Below are 12,365 nucleotides of genomic sequence, written 5' to 3'. Positions count from 1 at the left end.
CTCATGGCAAGATCAGACCACTCATCTCTCTTGGCCTCCATTCCTGGATCTCAGCACGCAGGAGTCAGGAGGGGGAATCCCTCACAGCAAGATTTGAGTGGTGTGTGTGTGTGTGTGTGTGTGTATGTGTATACAACCTGGTCGTGAAGTAGGTCTGGGCCCTGATACTCTGTTTATCAGGGGATGTGTTGAGTGTGTGTGAAAAACAGAAGTTCATGAGTCATGGGTCAGAACAGCCTGACCCGCCCTGACCGATTCTGCCTATGGATGCTTATGTGGAAGAGTCTCGGGTTTGGAGGATGGAAGCCTTCGTGTCCCGTGGCTTCCCATCTCCACTTCAGACAGTGAAGGCAGCAACGTCTTCTCTCCGGGCCACCACTTGTTTTTTCTCACACTAATGGTCCACCTGAAGCCAAGGCCTTACAAATAGGAACCTTCAAAATTCAAGAATCAAACCACGCTTGCAAAGCAGTGTTTGTAAATATTCGCTGTTTAATACATACCTGGCACTTAAAATTATGATTATTTTCCTATGTTTAAAAATCGGGAAATTTGGGGGGGGGCACGGAGATAGCTCAGTGGATTAGAGCACTTTCTGCACAAGTATGGGTGTCTGAGTTTGAATCCTAGCACCCATGTACAAAGCTGGGCATGGCTGGGTGTCCTATAATCCCAGAGATGTTAGCTAGCCAGCTTTGCCAGAGGCGTGAGCCTCTGGTTCAATGAAGACCTTCTTCTACCCTCCACCTTCACACATGAGGGCATGGGCACCTGGACACTTGCAAGCCTACACCACATACATGCAACACACACATACACACACTTGCACACACACACATACACTCATATACCCACAGATGCCCACATTCATGCACACACTCAGATACACACTCACACACACTGACACACGCACTTGGGGGATTTCTCCCGAACATCTGGGAACTCGGGGAAATTTGGAGCTCTGGCAGCTGTGAACCACTGCCTGGAAACTGAGCGGGGGGGGGGGGGGGGGGGCTGCTTTCCTTTTGTCTGGGACTGCTTTCTGCCCGCTTTTGCAGTTGTGACAGCACTGTCCCTCTTTCAAGGGACTGTGAAAAGAGATTTGTGAATGTCTAAGTCCAGGGATACTTAGTGTCCCCACTGTCCCCCAACACACAGAGCAAGTCTCCGAAGACACTGAAGTCCTTCCCATCCCCACTGAAGTGAATTCTCAAGGTCAGGAGTGTTGTGTCCAGTCACAGAGTCCCCCAAAACTAACTAGGAAACCAAGTCCTGTATGTAAAAGCAAAGAGCCTTTATTCTTACACAAGTTTGCTAACTCGGACTCTCCATGTGTCCAACGTATTGGAATGGTAGGAGAGCCCCAAACTCAATTTGGGTTGGGTTTTTCTAAGATTTAGGACCTCTGATTGGCTGACATTTGTCTAGAGGTGTCCTGGTGAAAAGCGATGGGTGTGTGCTGGCAGATGATCCTGTCTATAATGGTTGGAACATTAGGAATTTTCTTTAGATCTTCTGTTCCTAGGTGGTGCCTGGGTGGTCTCAGGTTGTGATCTTTCTTAGAACCAGGTATTATCTAAGGGTAAACTACTGAGAATCGGGCCTCTATTGAACTTGCCACGGCTGGGTTCTACAAGGAGCAGGGCCAGCATTACATGCTTTAATTGTCCAAAAGATAGTGGACCTCAAAAAAATGAACATGTTCCTTTCATCTCCCTCCTCCCCCACCAGTCCCATGACCTCTAGCTTTTTATAAAAATCAGTTTGACTCAAAGCAGGCCCCTGAATTATTGTAGCAAATTGTTTAGTACTGGCAACAGGAAAGTCTTACAGGCCATGGGAATTCTTTTGAAAGTCTCTTTCAGAGCCTGGTGGTCACATTCTGATTTGGGTCATCTAGGAACAGGCTTGACTTGAACCCATCTTCCCTCCTCTCACTTCCCATCTCTGCCCTATTAAGTCTTTGTGGATCACTGGCTTCAGGGCCATAAAACTCCAGGTAGCTAGCTAATCACCACAGGGGTTCAGACCAAATGACAATAAACCAATAAAGGGAAGCCATAAAACTAAAGAGCGTGGCTCCTGGGGCACCAGGGGACTGGGGGAGTTAACTCAGCTGCACATCTGCCTTCTAGATGTTGAACTTGACAAATCCCAAGACTTTCCGGGATCTTTCGAAGCCAATGGGGGCTCAGACCAAGGAGAGGAAGTTGAAATTTACCCAGAGGTTTAAAGAAGTTGAAAAGATTGAAGGTGGGTACATACCTGCTTAATTTTGGCTGTGCGTGTGTGCGTGCGTGCGTGCGTGTGTGTGTGTGTGTGTGTGTGTGTGTGTGTATGTGCACAGGTATATATAAGTGTGTGTGTGCAGTACTGTTCTCAACTTCTTGAAAAGGTCAGTAACTTTGTTGGTTGCGCAGTTCACCAGTGATTATGTTTATAAAGAATTCTTGAATCCAGCCGTTAGCATTGTGATTGCATGAGAGAATCGCCTGGAAGACCTTGTTAGCTAAGTGGACTGGAGAGATGGCTCACCAGTTAAGAGCGCTTCCTGTTCTTTTTTTTTTTTTTAATTTTTTTTAAATTTTTTTTATTTTTTTATTTTTTAAATTTATTTATTTATTAAGGATTTCTGCCTCGTCCCCACAACCGCTTCCCATTTCCCTCCCCCTCCCCCGATCAAGTCCCCCCCCCCCTCATCTGCTCGAAGAGCAATCAGGGTTCCCTGACCTGTGGGAAGCCCAAGGACTGCAAGGAACTCAGGACCACGAGGGGTGCACCCACACACTAAGACAATGGGGATGTTCTATTGGGATCTCACCAAGGCCAGCTGGCCTAGGTCTGAAAAAGCATGGGATAAATCCGGACTAGCTGAACATAGCGGACAATGAGGAATACTGAGAATTCAAGAACAATTGCAGTGGGTTTTTGTTCCTACTGCACGTACTGGCTTTGTGGGAGCCTAGGCAGTTTGAATGCGCTTCCTGTTCTTGCAGAGAATTCCAGTTTGGTTCCCAGCACCCACAAGGCTACTTCTAGCCATCTGTAACTCCAGTTCCAAGGGATCCAATGCCCTCTCCTGGCCCCTGTGGGCAGTGCATGTATGCGATTCACTTCGATAAAAGTAAAACATCCATAAGCATAAAATAAAAAGAAATCTTTTAAAAAAAAGTGTGTAGTAAGGCACAGCCTGGGTGATTTTTATGACCATCCTGGATGGGAAAAAAATATGCTGAGAGCTGGCAATTTCACATCTGGTGGTAGGGAAGTTAGAGGGACACTGCACTCATCTAGTGTTTCTGTCTGGCACAGTTCTTTCCAAAGTGCAGAGAAAAGAAACTCTGAGTATAAGCAACTTGATCACCTTTCAATGATAGAGTCCACCGTTGACCGGCTCTAGAGCTCAGTCCTCAAACTTTGCAATCCATACATCACCTTTACAGTCCTTGCCATATTCGTATGCCATCTGAGCCGTTAGTGCCTCGATGCTTTTCCTTACGTCTGCTTGCCTACTGAGTTTCAATAAATGCAATTTAAAATGCTCTTCTCAAGCACAAGGAAGCCTGTCTGCTGCTTTCGGGTGGGCAGCCACTCTCAAGCGTGTCCTTTTGTTGTAGGCGACATGACCGTCCAGTGCCATTACTACACCCACTACTCCTCGGCCATCATTGTTGCTTCCTACTTGGTCCGGATGCCACCCTTCACGCAGGCCTTCTGCTCCTTACAGGTGAGCTATGGTCGTTTATTCCTGAATGCAAGGGTATGTACACGCAGAGTCTCAGGCTTGGGTAAGGAGGGTGCCTCCTCTCCGAAAACCCAAACCTTAACTTGGCGCCTACCCTTGTAGGAAGATGACTTTGTATTCTCAGTACTCACACATCTGACTAAAAAATAAATGAAAAGGTCCCAAAGAGCAGGGAATAAGAAAATTTCTTATGAAAAAAATGCGAAAATTTAATACAAATAAGATAGAGTGAAAAAGAAAAGTAAAAATTGCTAATACTAAAAATGTCGCCATCAAAGATCAATAAAGAAAAGGGACAATGACCATCACAATGCAGAGATCTGTGCTAACCACAAATGAAAGGCTCCATGGAACAAATCAATTATCTGAACTAAAAACAAACAAACAACAAAACCAGCTATCTCAGAACCCATCTATAAGCTAACAATGGCTACCTTCCCAGCCTAGGATTGGCAGGTTTCACAAATGAGAAGCAGATACCCAACCAAGTCTGCTTCTGGATAGTCAGCGACTTCCACTTAAGCAAGGACACACTGCAAAGTTATCTGCTGCTTCTCTGAGAGTTAAGTTATCTGGGTCGCCAGTGCTGTTTCATCTGGCAGTCCTGGATGAGCCAGTGCTGGGATCCTGGTTGCAGAATTTCAAAGTCAGAGTCCCTCGTGGGCACCACTGGGACAGTGCTGAGATCTTTGAGTGCTTTGTCTCCCTTCCCATGAAACCCTCCCCTGAAATCCTGCACCCAAGGATCCCATCCAGAGGCTGTGGAAATGTAGAATGCTGTCAGGTAGTCCAGCCTGAGACAGCCGGCTGAGCTCACTGCAGGGAGAATGCACTACAAGACCGAGTTCATGGCTGACATGATCACCACCTTGCAATGGTCCTATGAGAGAAAGCCATGGGCCTCATGATCAGGGGCCCACTGAGCACACATGACCTCACGCTAACACATGAACCTTATCTCGGAGAAGTTTTGGTGTCCCAGAAACTGTGAGTTTGGATCACTCAAAATACATGACCCTGAGAGACAAGACTCACCCTTAGCTGGCACTGACATACACCTAATTCCTAGGAAAGAATGGAAAGGCAAGGCCAGGCATCTTCTCCAGTAAGGAATGAGCCCCTCACATCGTTTGTTTCTTGGCACACATCCCCCTTTCCCTGACTGTGTGGCTTGTCTAGACTTTGTATAACCCCCATATCTCTGGAAATCCACTCAGAAATAATAAGTGTGCTCCCCCTGGGCCTTTCTCAGGCAACAAGCATCTTAAGTAAGTTTAGTTTGGAGAATGAATGGTCCCAGAGCTCTACCCCATGCCAGGAACCTCTTCCAGATGTTGCTCATTAATCCACAAGAAATGATGATCACTGCTGTTGATGATAATGATGGATTCTGCTGCTGCTTCCCAGCCAGGGAGCTGAAGCCTTCAAATGTTCAGGATGCTTTCACAGCGTCCCTTTGGCCTTCGCGCCAGATGCAGTAAAGGCAGAGGTCCCAGCTCGACTCGTTGCTAAGGGTCTTTCCTCACAGGGAAGAGATAGAGTGGAATGGAAACAGGCTGTGCTCTGAGACTTACAAAGCTTCCACTTAATAGACACAGATATCCCACGTGTTATGTTACCTCGAGATGAGGGTTTGTACCTCTGGAAATGGGGTTTGTTTTGCACAGATCACTGGATCATTCAGAAGAGCAAATGAAAAAAACATAAGGAAAGCTGCTAGTGTTTGCGTGGAAGCCTCACGCCAGCCCCTGGCACTTCTGGTGGTCAGCCGTGACTACTTCCCCTCTTCCTTCTGTGACCAACAGATCTGATCTGAGCAGAACTGAACTTGTCCAAGCTGGTCTCCTCTGGCTTAAACTACTTTAAAGCAGCCTAGACTACAATAAAGCATCCCAGAGCAGACTGAGCCAGATTAAACAGGTTCTGCGAAGCCCACAAGAATATCTGGGTAATGATGCTAATCATTGGTGTGAGCTCTCTGTAGTCAGTTTGCTTCAATAATAACTAGTTAGTTCCAACTATTTGGGATGGTCTAGCCCAGGGTGAGATGACCAGAGCCAACTTTTTATGTATTTAGGAGGAGGCACCTGAGCAATTGTTAGTGTGACCGCACTGGGAATCTCAAGTGTGACTCTTAGTTTTTTCTGGCTCAGGTTTGTCTTTTGATAGATTGGTCCATCCAAATTGTAATCATGTGGGCTCCCCGTGTAAAGCCTTTGCTCTGGACCAGTGAATTTCCAGTTGCTCATCACTGCCCTGAAGAACCAGACATCTTTTGTCTTATCTTAGAACAAAACAACAACAGTTTTAGTTCTTCAGTGGATGAGTAACATCTGTGAGAGAATTCTCCCTGGGCCTCACCAGATCTCAGAAGGAATGTTCTGGCATCTTTGTTTCATCTCATCTGCCTCCTAGGGGCAAGCCTGTCTCTTCTCAGGAGACTTTTGCCTGCCCTCCTTCATGGTGACATTGTCTCCTTCCTTGTGGTCTCGCCCACCAGAGGATCTGACTTCTAAGTTGGCTTAGAAGTTGACTTCTAAGTTGTGGATGAGTTGGAGGGTGGAGAGAGGCCTCCTGCATTTGCAGGACGCTGGGGCTCTGAGCTTTGAGGATCAGCATGCTCTCCATTCTGAGCTGAGCAGACTGCCATTCACCTGCTAATGTGAGTGAGTCACTGGGGCCCCAGGGTCCTGTGTCCTGGCTCTGCCCTCTGATGTGGAAGAGACCCTTGCATTTCTCTGGATTTGGTTTCCTTATTCGTGAGATAAAGATGGAGGGTGAGATGCGGCTTCTGAAGTCCATCTCATAACAGCACTAGTCTGGAACACACTTCCAGATGATGCCAAGTACCTTACAATCACCACTAAAAAGTTTAAGCTTTCTCATTGTGGCAAAGTGCCCATCACGTGGTATCTACCCTCTAGCTATTTTTAAGCATAGAGCTCGATGGTATGAAGTGCCAGAGTAGTGTGCCACGGAGCACATTGTCTGCCACACACTGTGTGCTCGTGTGACACCGCTGGTGTGGCCTGCTGAGCTGCTGACAGGCTGACACGGGACACTGTGGGCTCTACGGACTTAGCATGTGCTGGCCCAGTGTAGGGACAGCACCAGGATTTCCACAGTTTCAGGACTTCAGTGAACTGTGTCCTGACTCTGTGAGAGGCGCCTTACGCCCCTGTGGTTAAATGCTACTACATTTAGGCCCATTTTTAGAATTGATGCTCTTTAGTATTGATGTGTTTCTCTTTCTACTCAAAGTTGTCAATACAACGATAGATTGTTATAGTCTAGAAGATATTGAATAATTGCTCACCCATGAGGTTGGTTCCAGGCCCCCTCTCCCATACTGCAGTCAGAGGATGCTCAGGTGACTTATATAAAAGGGCATCGTGTTTGCATAGGACCTATACATCCTCCCATATCCTTTAAACTACCTCTAGATTATTTACAATGTCCACTCCAGTACAGATGTCCTATAAGCAGTTGTGATACTATATGGTTCAGTGAACTGTGAGAAGAAAAAGTCCATACACTTGAGACAGACATGATCTATTAAAATATTTCCTGTCTATGGTTTCGACTTTAAGTGTGGATCCATCCCTCAGATACAGTCTTCCAACTGTAGATGTGGGTGTTGTGTGTGGTCTGAACAGGTGGGATGTATGTAGACTGTGACCAGACTTGTCATGGTCATGTGTTCTATGGTTCACTCCTTCTCAGGGAGGGATGGACCACTGTGTTCAGGGCAAGTAGCTGGTACCCCATCTTAATGACAATCCCAGTATTCTATAGTTCTCATGAGCCTTGTCTGTGGTGATCCAGGATCTATGAGCCTCCTGAAAGCCAAGTCATTGTGAAGCTACACCCTTGCTGTGAGACCTTAGCCCTGGTCTGTGTTTCTATCCTAGCAAAAGTGCTGTATATTCTCAGGCTTAAGATGAGATCTCGCCTGGGTGGTGCCCAGCAAGGCAGCCTGTTCCCAGCAAGGACACAGTGTGGCGGCAGCTGCTGTATTTAATAAGAAATGGAAATAAAACACTGTGCTAATTAAGTCCCACCCCCGTGAAGTCAGCTGTTATCAGCAGCGGGGGAAGGGTTTTCCAAACTACCTGAGGCATGATGGTGAGATGGAGGGATGGCAGAACTTTGTGCTAGGCATTGCTGACTGCAGGGAACTAAGAATCCTGGAGTGGACTCAGCCTGTGCTGTGACATCCCAGCTTCAGGTAGGTACCACGGTCACAGTAACTTGAGGAGGACAGAGAGCCTGTGTCAGTGAGCACTGCCTCTGTGCCTTCTACCTGATGTCATCACAGCTTCCAGGTTAGGCTCCGGCCCCCAACCAAGTACCCAATACTTTGTACATAGTTAGGATAGGGCTGAACCAGAAAACCTCCAGTCATACTTGAAATGTATAATCAGGACTTGAAAACATGGGATTTTCAAGGTCCTAAACTATGACCTACAAGAATTTCAGGGTCTCTAGTATGAAATAATTTTGATATATGACTTTATCTAGGGGCACTGGAAAAGGCACTGGTAGAGTTGATGAGCCCAGATAACTGGCCCTAGACTTTCTCCTTGGTAGTTGAATATTTGAGCTGCCATCTCCCCGTCTTTTTCAACCCCTGACTGATGCGGATGGAAGCTTGGCTTGACTCACAGTAAGAGGCATGGATGTCAACATGCTTTGGGGTACTTGCTTAAGAGAAAGGTCTCGTCCTATGGGAAGGAGAGCGGTGGCTGCTCTAGCTCAGACCAGTCCCTGTTGAGAGCAGCACTGACTAGTACCTGGGCTTCCCAAATGTCACCCATAGCATTATATTTTGGAGTAGGATGTTGAGATGGGCTGTTTGCAGAGGCTCATGGGATGTCCAGCTAGTTTCCTCTTACCTGCCCACTCTTTCCTCTTTACTTGGTACTATGACCTGCCCTAGAAATGCCCCTCTTACTTCCTGTCACAATCTTAAGGTGTCTTAACCTTTTCTACCCTCCTGCCTCCGTCCCAGGCACTGGAGAAGCCTGTTTCTCAAGACTCGACCTTTTGTTTCCAATACTTTTCACTCCATTTCTCTTTATTCCTTCGGAGAGCCCCAGGTTTTCTTCCTCATCTACTAAGAGATTGAATCTTAAGACTGGGATCCCATCGCAGTCCCTGAAGTATACAGAATAAAAGATATATATAGGACTAGGACTGGAGAGATGACTTAGTGGTTAAGAACATTGGCTGTGCTTTCAGAGGACCCAAGTTTGATTCCTAGCACCCATGAGGTGGTTTATACATTTTGTAACTTCGCTCCAGGGATCGATGCCCGCTCTGGTCTCTGTGAGCAATGTAAGAACACAGTGCACAGACATATATGTGTGGTCAAAAACCCATAGAGGTAATTCAATACAAATTATTAAAAAGATACAAGGCTCATTCCTTTAATACTGCTTTCTTTATACCAAGCTTACCACCTGGGGGTGGTATATCTTGCCTTCTCATATATATATACTTGCTGGGGCATATACATTATTGATTTCACACCCCAAACAATCACTGAAGCTTCACAGAGGAGGGGATAGGTGATTAAAGCAACTTTAAAAACTCCTATTCACCCTTCAACTAAGCACCGACATTCTTACCTGAGTCAAGCTTAATTCCAGAGCACAGCATTCTCTACCATGGCATGCTGCCTGATGGACAGATGGTCGTTGAAATCAGCTGACCTAAGTAAGCAAATGCACTGCTTACATGATGCTTCTCAACTATTAAGAAAAATGCCTACACAGTGCTAATAGGTCGTCAATCCGCTCCCAGGACCAGTCCAATTCCTTAGCTAGATGTGAGTGGGCCAGTCTGCATTGGTCCCTGTTGGAAGGGTTTCAGTATATACCATAAGGATATCTAGGGTCTGAAGAGATGGCTCCCTGGTTACGAGTGGGTACTGCTCTTGCAAGAGCCCTGAGTTTGAGTCTGAGCACCCATGCTCACAGTTCACAACTGCTAGCTCTAGTAGAATCGATTGCCTCCGACTCTGTGGGCATGAACATTATGCACATGTGTGTACATGTGTGTATGTGTCGATATCATGTATCTGTACGTACATAATGAAAAATAAAATATTAATAGAAAAGAATGTATGTGTAGTCACATGTCCTTGAACACATGTGAGGTCTGAGTTTCTTCTGAGTATGGGCTAAAAATTGAATGTTTGCCCTCTGACCTTCTCTTCCTGCCCAGGCTAGAGAGGGGTTTAAGAATGCCACGACTGAAAGGTTTACCCAGGGACAACAGCAACCTAAGGCTCATGCAAACGGAGCATTTTGCATGCATGCTTTCAGCAATATGCATTATTTTTCAGGTCAAGTCATTTACAACCTACGTGCTTGCGCAAGGACCAACATTTCCTTGGTTTTAAATCGATGTTCAGAAACTCCCCTTGTCATATCCTCACCTCTCCACTGCTTCACTCATAATTTTGATTTGTATCTTTCAGTATTGCTGAGCGCTTCTTAATATTATAGACGAGTAAGATACCACAGATAATCTTCTGATCCTTACTATATTCAAAATACTTTGCTGGTGATTTTCCATGTGTGTGATATCGTGTGTGTGAACCTTTTGTCTCTGAGCTCTGTGGCCTTAACTTGGCTCCACCGCCTTCCAGCTTTGAGCAGCACGCAGGACATCATCTGCCATTGAGCAGTTATGTTACTGATCTTCACTGGTCATTTGCATACACATTATTCATGAAAGGCAAGGACAGCTGCAGGATGGACAAGGCGGACGATCTCAGCAGGGGAGCTCTTGCCCATCACTTTCTTCCTCCCCATTCCCAGACTACGTTTTGTTGTTGCTTACTCCACTTGGCGGATTTTCTTCCTGTGGGTCACTCTGCAAGGCTGAACCACACAGCTCAGTGCTCCTCAGTCTTGCCCTGTCTCTTGTCATCTCTGCCTGCTTGCCTAAGAACCGAGTTCTGTCTGAGACTGACTGCCGGCGGGCGCTGGAGTTTATGTCAACCCGCACACTCACAATGCGAGCAACAAAGCAACTCCACTTTTTCTTCTAGGGAATTTGGTGTTTTCTTTTGTATTGCAGAAGTGAGAAAAGCCATTAATTTTGAAACAAATGTATGCAAATACATTTATTAATATAGGAAATAGGAAAATCAGTTATTGCTTCCTTTATAAATAATACAGGCTTAAGTTTTAAAGATATTACTTTTGCTAAACTGCATTAGACAGCTGTGAAAAAAATAACATTTTTCTTTGTGGTAATATCTTTAACCAGATTTGTAGCACTAACAATATTTCCTATGTATATATTATTTTTATTTAATACAGGTAATCTTTTTATTACCAAATCATATTGTTTCTCAGGAGATTACCATCAGCACTTATAAAAGCTGCAAAAGGAAAAATGGGACCAGGAGAAGACATCAATCTCCCACGATGTGAGGCTCAGGCTGCAGATTAAATACACAAAGCTCTTAATACATTTCAATGAGCGACTCGTTAGGTGCAGATTTATTTAGATTTCCCACACTTCATTTCTATTTCCATCTCGATTTGATGGTGGACATCGTCTCTTAATTTTAACGCAGAGCAAAGTGACCTGGGTGGGGGCACATCTTGAAGCTGTGTGTTATGGCCGAGACCTCATGGGGACCCGGAGATCTTAGTGCTTCTGTCTTTGTGCAGAAAATGATGTATGGCTCACAATGGATCAATACCTCTGGCTCAAAAAATGGACCACCCAGTTCTTGGCTACCAGGTTGCCCAGAGGTGACATGCCTTAGATCTGTGCAGATCCTCTTCTCTCAGAAAGAGCTGAGTCCTCTTCAACCTTCCGCGTCCACATAGTAGGCCAAGTTTGTGCCAGTTCCAGCGATTTCCTTAGGGACGGGCAGAGCAAAACATACCCTTTATACCTTACCCATGGGCTTGGCCCCAGCTCTGGCATCCACTGCTTTGATAGCCTTGGGGAAATCAGTGCACTTTGGGTGCCAGTTTTCTGGTCTATAGAATGGAGATGCCAATTCATTCCTGACTTCAGGGCTCTTTCCTCAGAGGCCAAGGGGATAGAGGGAGACACACATGTGGCTGATGGCGTCTCCCTTCCTCCCACAGGGCGGAAGCTTTGATGTGGCTGATAGAATGTTCCACAGTGTGAAGAGCACGTGGGAATCTGCCTCCAAGGAGAACATGAGCGACGTCAGGGAGTTGACCCCTGAATTCTTCTACCTGCCTGAGTTTCTAACCAACTGTAATGCAGTGGAGTTTGGTGAGTGGAGGTGTGGGGGAGCCTGCTGGGAGAGGCCAGGGAGCTCGGGATTTCTCCCACAGGTCTCCAGGGAAATCTGTTTCCTTGATGGAAATGCTACTAGCTCCTAGTTAGGACCAGTGCATGGAGGGTGAAGTCTCTGCTGGGCGACAGAACATTGCTGCAAAAGTGTCTTCCCAGGAAGGGCGCTAGGTCCCAGGTTTCCAGGACAGCACCCAGTACCTATCTTGGGCAGTGGCCTTTTCTCTGAGGATGCCAAGAGATGAAGTCTGTAGTGAGATAGTAGAACCCTTGTTGACGACTCAGGTCTAGCACTGCCTACCCACATCCCTCCCCCCTTTGCTTT

General features: G+C 46.2%; 1 protein-coding gene across 1 annotated transcript in view; it reads left to right on the top strand.

Annotated features, from left to right (window-relative positions):
• Wdfy4 (WDFY family member 4) overlaps window positions 1-12,365 on the top strand; it is a 202,373-nt gene that overhangs the window by 171,244 nt on the left and 18,764 nt on the right. Inside the window, exons 49-51 of the mRNA XM_041662791.1 lie at window positions 2,136-2,253; window positions 3,618-3,727; window positions 11,866-12,019. Coding sequence (XP_041518725.1) covers window positions 2,136-2,253; window positions 3,618-3,727; window positions 11,866-12,019 — 382 coding nt within the window. The remainder of the gene's footprint in view (window positions 1-2,135; window positions 2,254-3,617; window positions 3,728-11,865; window positions 12,020-12,365) is intronic.

This window comes from Microtus oregoni, unplaced genomic scaffold, assembly GCF_018167655.1.
Source record: "Microtus oregoni isolate MIOR12 unplaced genomic scaffold, Mior012 000013F_ref0000133, whole genome shotgun sequence".
Taxonomy (NCBI): Eukaryota; Metazoa; Chordata; class Mammalia; order Rodentia; family Cricetidae; genus Microtus; species Microtus oregoni.
The sequence above is the reverse complement of the archived record's forward strand: the minus strand, read 5'-3'. Positions and strand labels throughout refer to the sequence as shown.